The 8,455-nt window shown below is 45.7% G+C and overlaps 1 protein-coding gene across 1 annotated transcript; it reads left to right on the forward strand.

Annotated features, from left to right (window-relative positions):
* The first annotated feature begins 1,127 nt into the window (after nt 1-1,127).
* On the forward strand, nt 1,128-4,952 carry si:ch211-195b15.8 (tyrosine-protein phosphatase vhp-1). The gene is made up of 5 exons (XM_070546982.1): nt 1,128-1,309; nt 1,419-1,505; nt 1,751-1,910; nt 3,404-3,527; nt 3,860-4,952. The coding sequence occupies exons 2-5, from the start codon at nt 1,419-1,421 to the stop codon at nt 4,500-4,502; spliced, it is 1,014 nt and encodes a 337-aa protein (XP_070403083.1). The 5' UTR covers nt 1,128-1,309; the 3' UTR covers nt 4,503-4,952.
* Nucleotides 4,953-8,455: the final 3,503 nt, after the last annotated feature.

The raw sequence follows: 8,455 nt of genomic DNA on the forward strand, positions 1-8,455 counted from the left end.
ACACTGATACATCTCCGTGGTGCTGCTGATCACAGCTGCTCACTGAGAGACACAACATAAATCAGCCTTGTGTTGATTTTTACATTTAATATTATTTAGATGGAAACTTTTGGGTTTCTGCCACATCGTCTTACTATAGTCACATTTTATTTGGACCTTATATTTATAGATACCATACCATACCATCTTTATTTATAAAGCACATTTAAAAACGGCATGGCAGCCGACCAAAGTGCTGTACAGAATAAAAAGTAAAAACACAACATAAAACAATACACGGTCAACAATAAAATGCACAACAAGGCAGATAATTACAGTCAATAAAAAGACACATAATAAAATAATAAAAGTCAGGGATTTAAAAATGCCTGGTCATAAAAGTGAGCCTTCAGCAGCGATTTGAACCGGAGGAGGGATGGTGCCAGCCTCACTGAAAGAGGAAGAGCATTCCATAGTGTCGGAGCAGCATAGACAAAAGCACGCTGCCCCCGCGTTTTGTATTTCATTAATGGAACACGAAGCAGCAGGTAATCAGCAGACCTCAACGCCCGGTTTGGCACATATCTAGTGACAAGATCCGACAGGTAATCCGGTGCCAGACCGTTCAGGGCCTTAAAAACAAAAATCAGGATTTTAAACTTGACCCTAAAGTTTACGGGTAGCCAGTGGAGCTGCGCCAGTACAGGTGTGATATGTTCTCTCCTAGGAGATGGTGTTTTCTCTTTAATGTTAAAGGTTCCAGAAATGTTGTAGTACTTCACCTGTTCCAACATTATTATTGAAGGTCCACTGGTTCTTTCCAGCACATCTGCGTGGGTCTCCAGTATAAATGAATGCCTTGTGAGTTCATCTGTGTGGGGAAAAGCTCTGGTGCTCCTGTTTCAGGAACAAGAAGGTAGTTGGAGAAGAAAAAGGCAGGATGTGGAGTTGTGCTCTGTATCCTTCACTGATATGCTGACATCTGCCTCTGATCTGCTGGTTTTCAGTTAACACGCTCATGCTGGAGGCCCATCCTGCAAGATGCAAACAGCAGGAGACGGCCATTTTCTTTAACACCCCTAACCTATTCTTGCCCACCTGTCGGGATTTTATATTTAATTTTACTGATATTTTAAGCGCCAGTTCTGTCTGACAGGGGAGGGGAGGACGCTGATTGGCTGAGGATGACATCACCCTGTTGGAAAGAGGATGAGCTCATCGTTTTGAATCAGAACAGTTGAGGGGACCAGCGAGAACGCATCTCTGCACAGCGTTCTGAAAGCTTCTGCAGAACTCATTCCTGCTGCAAGAGGACACTCCCGGACCCGCAGTGAGTCAAGCCGGTCCCGAGCCGGGTCCACAATACCAGACCTGGTTCTGGATGTTAAAGGAGAGCTCCGTTGGTCTGACCTGTTTGTTGTGATTGTTCTGTTCTGCAGATGGTCTGGTTCCGAGAGGCGGAGCGGGCCCCGCTGTCCGTGATCCTTCCTGGACTCTACCTCGGCGCGGAAAGCGACGTGACGCAGGTCAGTAGAACGGTCCGGTACCGATGCACGATCACGTGTTGTTCAGATGGTGTCGGCGTGTTGAGCTCCATTTATTTCCGGCGTTGTGTCTGTAGGAGTTCGAAGTTCTGGTTCTGATGAACCCTATAAGACCTCGATGTAAAAACAACGTGTGTGTGTGTGTGTGTGTGTGTGTGTGTGTGTGTGTGCGTGTGTGTGTGTGTGTGTGTGTGTGTGTGTGTGTGTGTGTGTGTGTGTGTGTGTAGGACCGGCTGTCCTCTCTAGGTATCTCCTACGTTCTGAGCGTGAGTCGCTGCAGCCCTCAGCCCTCCTTCCTGCCCGGATCCAGATACTTACGGATTCCCATCGATGACTCCTTGAGGGACGATCTTCTGCCCTGGATCCCACAAGCACTCCACTTCATTGGTCAGCCGACACACACACACACACACACACACACACACACACACACACACACACACACACACACACACACACACACACACCAATTAAAATAATGCCGATGGCGTGGACTAGAAGACAGGTGATGGTTTACGTATTTAAAGGATGATCAGGCTGCTGTAAAATGTAATCTCCATCCACATCCAGACACAATTATCCTCTATTCTTTCTCTATTTCCTCTGCTCTTGTCTGGGCTGATCAGCTGGTCTGGGCTGATCAGCTGACAGTGCACGCGGCGCGCCTAACTAGCGGCTGATGCACATTTTATGCATTTGGAAAGGTGGGCTGGATGCTTTGCTTTTACTGGAAGATGGTCCACTTAACGCACGGGTGTAGACTACATATTAATGACAAATGAATGAAAATTAAATTGGGAGTTTTTACTTCATATTTTATAAATAAAAATGACGGGGGAACACATTTATGACGTCTTTTTAAACTAAATTTTCTAGCCAACCTGCCTGCTTCACTTATGTCACTGCTTATTAAGGTCCATCCATAATTACCGTGGCCCATCCAAAAATGAAAACCTGGCACCGTGCCTGTTATAATCCTCTGCAAATTGTTGTTCTTCACTTTATCAAACTCAGAGTTTGTACAGCTAATGTCAAGATGTAAAAGTATGAATTCAGTCGAGCTCTTCCGTCCCTCCCTCTCTGCACCAGCATCTCCTGAAGTGATTTACAGAACTAAGGCAAACGTTCACAAGTGATTACGAATGCTAGGTGAAAACAGCGGTGCCAAATGGCAGCTCTCTGGGAGTTCTAGTGTTGATGCAGACATATGGGCCATTCCCATCTGTACCGGGTCGGCCCGGGCCGGGTAGCGTAGGTTGTTTACATATCTGGGTGGCCTGGTATTTTTCCGGGCCAACCAAGGCTCATCCTCAGCCCTCTTCTCGAGGGGGTCTGCTTCAGGCCGACCAGGGCCAACACACCCACTGCTGACAGCAAATTCACACCTTCCATTAGAGCAAGCCTCTGATTGGTGGGTAGAATTAGCCCACATGGGCTTAAGGCAAGGATGTGTGGAATCAGCCGGGCCAGGCTGGGGCCGACTGGGGCTACCCGGCCCGGGCCGACCCGGTACAGATGAGAATGGCCCATAAAACAACCAGACTCTTGTGATGCGGCGTTGTACAAATAAACTAGATTAGACTCCCTGCTAGCTACACAGAGGGACTGGGTGTTCTCAGAGGCAGACTGGCCCAGAACAGTAGGTGGGCATGCCTCTGCTGGTGACACCCCCCCCCCCCCCCCCCCCCAAATCAATTGTGTTGGAGCAGAGAAACCACTAAAACGTGCTGGATACTGGCCCAATGAGTCCCAGAAGTGAATACCCCTGCTGAGTCATCTGAGCTCCTATTGGCTGAAGACTATTAAAAAAAATAAGTTACACAATGTTCCTTTAATGCGAATGGAAGTCTAGGCCGCTAAAAGGATTTGTGTATTTTCAGATGCAGCCATGTCTTCTGGGGCCTCTGTTTTGGTCCACTGTGCAGCAGGAATCTCTCGCTCTCCAGCTCTGGCTGTAGCATACATCATGTTCCACCTGGACCTGGACCTGGACCGGGCCTACAGGTACACAGCACACCTTCAGTCCGCTGCTGGACATCAGTAGGACACCGTTAAAGAGCATAAATACTGTGTGCACTTATAGCCTCGTTAGGAAACAACGACCAGGTTGAGAAAAAGATCCCATATAAAAGCAGAGGAGGCAGGTGGAGGTGGAGGGCTGGGGTGAAGGAAGTAGTCTCTTTTCTTGGTCCCAGTACCTGCTCTTTGTCCCTGGACCCGATCTCAGTCTCTGTTCCAGTTCCTGGTCTGTTGTTGTTTGTCCTGTTTTAGGTTCAGATCTGAGTCACTCTGTGGTTAACTCAAACTCGTCTACTTCCTGTCTGTCCCTTCATTAGGTTTGTGAAAGAACGTCGTCCTTCAATTTCTCCAAACTTCAACTTCCTCGGCCAGCTGCAGCACTTCCAGAAGACACTGAACCAGAGGTCTGCTCATAGTGGGGACTTCTTCTCCCAATGGGAGGACAACCAGCTGTCCCTCGGTCCCAGGTCCAACTCCAACTCCTCCACCCTTCACGAGGTCATTGGTGCCTCATCGCAGCAGACTGACCCAACCCACCAGAGACTTTCAGACAAGAGCGGTGCCGGGCTGCAGAACCCGTGGACTCGGAACCCCTGTGAGATCATTAAACCCGTACAACTACAACTCCCATCAGGCCCTGCTTCTCTGTTAGAGAAAAGGAAAAGCCTCACTCTCTCTCTCACTCCCCTGGGAGTTCCTGCCCCCTCTTTGGCTGCCCCCTTGGCTCCAGAAGCTGCCTGTCTCCACAGCTGGGAGGCAAGAGGAAAGCCCAAGGCAAAGGCCCAGAGCAGCAACACCTCCTGCAGGCCAGCAGAGGACTCCCAAACGAAGCAGGGCCTGCTGTCCCCCCTCAGCATCACCCTGAACAAACTGTTGGACTGGGGGGAGAGGCTGGTGTTGGGAGGGATGGTTGTCCCCTCTGTGAGGATGGGACAGCCTGCGCTGTCATACAGGTGCTGAGGGGGAGGGGGGCTGAGTCGTTTCCCTACATGCTTGTCACACCAAACCCTGTATGTGGCTGAAGAAACTCTCCTTATTTATTTATTTATTTATTTACTAATGTGACAGCGAGAGCTCCAGGTAGATGTTTCTCCTCCACAGCCTGGTGGGCTTGTGTTCCCTCTGAGAAGTAGCTGCTGGAATTCAGCAAAGTCTTCAAGGGGCAGTGGACTTTCAGCCCACGTCTACCTTACTGTTGAATATTGGCAGCCCGGGGTGTCAAAAGCAGTGGTTCCCAACCAGGGGGCCGCGTTCCCCTAGTGGTCCGTGAGAACATTACAGGGGGTATGCAGGAAAATAATATTTCACTACCTAGACGATGACAGCATTCGCTGTGCCCTGGTGAAAAATGAACATTGGTCTGGAATGTGTTATGCTTGATTATAATGCCAATAAAGTAATGCACAGTAATATATGGTTGATATCATATTGTCTATTTAGGACAAGCGCCACTGTGCATAAAGGATTTTCAAACTGCGTCAGCTCTGGACTAGAGGCTGCCGCTGCAGCGCGTGGATTCAGATGCACTTAATCCAGTAACATTGGTTACAGAACCTAATTTGGGTTTCAGGAGCTGATGAACAGAAAAACATCTTCAGTAAATAATTGTAAATTCAGTAAAATCGTGTCTGCGTTAAAATTAATTCTCTTTAATACCGCTCTTTTTACTACACGATAAACACACAGACTTCCAAACTCCTCCAGTAATTAGAACAAATTTCCATCTGCAGCTGTTTCTCCCATTAATAACGCTCGAGGTTGTTGTAACGTCCAGGAATGGTCAGTTTTCACCTACAGATCGACCTGCATGCCACCGGTTATCTACAGACATGACTTCCATTCTCTAAGGTGGATTTTACATTCTACCTTCCAACAAGCCCAGAAGGTTCTGCAGCTCTGAACACGGGATAACATGTTGTCAACAAACTGTTCCTGTTTCAAGGCTTAAGCTTTCCTTATCGCTTCTACAGGATTCCTCATGCCTCTGAATAAGGTGAGCGTTTTCAGCTCATGAGTTAATTAATCATGAAACGAATTAAACAATATGGTTAAAAGAACTGTTTTGATTAATCTGTGCTTGAATTAATAAGGTTGATTAATCTGTGCTTGAATTAATAAGGTTGATTAATCTGTGCTTGAACTAATAAGGTTGATTAATCTGTGCTTGAACTAATAAGGTTGATTAATCTGTGCTTGAACTAATAAGGCTGATTAATCTGTTTGAGTTACTGTGGTTGAAATGAATATTATTATGGTATGATCAGTAATGTTTGGTTTAACAAGTGAATCATTAACCACTCATGTTTATGTTTATTTATTTGGCAGATGCTTTTATCCAAAGCAACTTACAGTATATAACCTATAGGGCATGTTGTGATCTGTGGGGGAAACCGGAGTACCCGGAGGAAACCCACGCATGCACGGGGAGAAAACGCAACTCCACGCAGAAAGGCCGCAGCCGAGTTTCGAACCTGCGACCTTCGTGCTGCGAGGCAACAGTGCTAACCACTGCGTCACCATGCAGCCCATGCACTCATACACAATGTTCACAAGATATGAGTTAAAGTAACATCACCGCACATAGATATTTTCTTAGCCACAAATCAGAGCATCCTGTATCTGAAAGGAGTGATGTTCTGAGGGTTTGTTAACACCCCTTAACATGGCACGTCCCGATTGGCCAAGTGAATCATGATATGAGAATATTAAAACGGATTCACTGGGGAGTGGTTCATCATTCAAGCATTCTGTGAGATTCAGCATCCTGTAAGTTGAGCTAACTCTGACTGGCCACCGGAGGAAAACTCTCTAGCCACTGCCTCTCTTGACAAGCTTTCGACAAGCTAAAAGCTGCCTACAGCTGACACAGCAAAACGGTTCCTTCAGCTATTCAGAAACAGCTGCTCTAGACGCAAACTAGTTCCAACCTGTTGTGCCCGGCGACATCTCTGGACTGGAGCATCGGTGCTGCGGTTAATCTACTGAACCTCGGTGCCCAGAGGCCATCCGACCTCCCTGACCTCCGGATCCGCGAAAGAAAGGGTGAGGTAGACACACAGGTTGCGTCTGATGCCGTTTTGATAAGAACCAACTTCATAGTTTAATGCAAACCAAATTTTTTTTCACACCCAGAACTCAGTTCTTCTAGATGCAAGGTTCTGATGAACACACCAATTCATTTACCATACATCACATCCCATCCACTAATATTCATTCATCACAGTAGCCTTGGTTAATCTGACATGGTTTTATTTGTTTAGAAAATAAATTTCTTACCTTTTATAAACCTGACTGTCTGAATTGAGACGAAGTGGGTTTGATCCCTGAAGAAGCAAAGAATCCTAGAATCTTCTGGTTAAACATCCAAAGACCAATCAGGTTGATATTTTATATTTATATAGAGTATCACTCTGATTGGTCATAAGTAAAGGTAACATATTAAGCTTAAAAGCAACAATACTTACCCCCTACATTGTGCAGCTCCTCTCTCCCTGTCACTTACCTGTCTGACCTCTAATAACCCCAGACCCGCTGATCAGAGCGGCGCTCAGCCGGAGGCAGAGAGAGAACAAACCTCCAACTTATTTATTAATGCCTCCAAAAACGTAGCAAGCAACACTTAACTTCGATGAGAAAATAAAAACATGAATAGGAATCAGAAAAGAAACAAGTTATTTCTGTTTTTACATTTTTCACTTTATTTCAAACTATAATTTAGTGTTTTCGTCACATTTAGCTTGAATTTTATTTCATGAGGATTTTTGTGTTGCTTTGTTTGAAGAACGAATCACAACATAAAACTACTTGAAAGGTTTATTTTTAAATAGGTTTTGAACATTACATGTTCTGCTGAAGTCCATCTGGTATGAGAGAATGTAAAACCTGTAATTTTGACATAAAATGGTTCATTCTTACCCAAATGAAAAATAAACCAGCTTTGATCCAGCCCCCCCGTCCTGCACGTTTCCCACGTCTCTGCTTCAGCCCACCTGACTTACATATCTGCATGGCCTTCTCAGGATGACATGAAGTGCTGCGGAAACCTATGTACCAGTCATTCATTCAGATCAGGTGTGTGGCAGCAGAGAAACACCTAAAACCTGTAGTCCAGCAAGAGCATTTACACCAGCTGTGGTGCGGTTGGAGTCTGGACCGTGAATGAGGATTGTTCAAGAATTCACCTGAGAAGTTAGATGTGGTTCAGTGTTAAGGATGTTTAAGGAAATCATTTTTCATCTAATAATCAGTTGTACATTCTACCTTTGGGGAATCAACGTGATTGACTAAGGGGGTACTCCTCGATAGGCTGGGCTTCATGATCACATACCCAATAGGCGTAGCTTAAAAGGCTATTCTGGACTCAGAATCTGGGGTTACAATACGTAACCAACATTCTGTGTCTCAAACCGCTCTCCCACCGGACGCCTTCTCGCTGCACCGTTGATTTTCCCTCTTGTCATGGATTTTGTCAATATGTTTATCAGTAACCCATCACCTATAGTGGAGAGAGAGGAGACAGTGAGCAGACAAGTCAAACAGTTATAACTGTGGCAAGATGCCGAAGCAAATGCCCCGAACATTTAGTGTTCACAGACTTTATTTATAGTGAGGAAGATAAGAAAGGAGGAGTGAGGTCATTGTGTGAGAGAGGTAGAGGCAGTGTGTGTATGACAAGAATGTGTGTGTGTGTGTGTGTGTGTGTGTGTGTGTGTGTGTGTGTGTGTGTGTGTGTGTGTGTGTGTGTGTGTGTGTGTGTGTGTGTGTGAGCATGCAGAGAGACATAGAGCAGTACATATTACATCCAGTTGGTTGAGTCCATAATCAAGAATTAATAAACATAATTTTTTCCATAACATTCCCTCCTGTTTATCCGAATAGGATAACCATACAAAAGGAAGCAACAAAACAAAACA

This window comes from Nothobranchius furzeri, chromosome 18 (assembly GCF_043380555.1).
Source record: "Nothobranchius furzeri strain GRZ-AD chromosome 18, NfurGRZ-RIMD1, whole genome shotgun sequence".
NCBI lineage: Eukaryota > Metazoa > Chordata > Actinopteri > Cyprinodontiformes > Nothobranchiidae > Nothobranchius > Nothobranchius furzeri.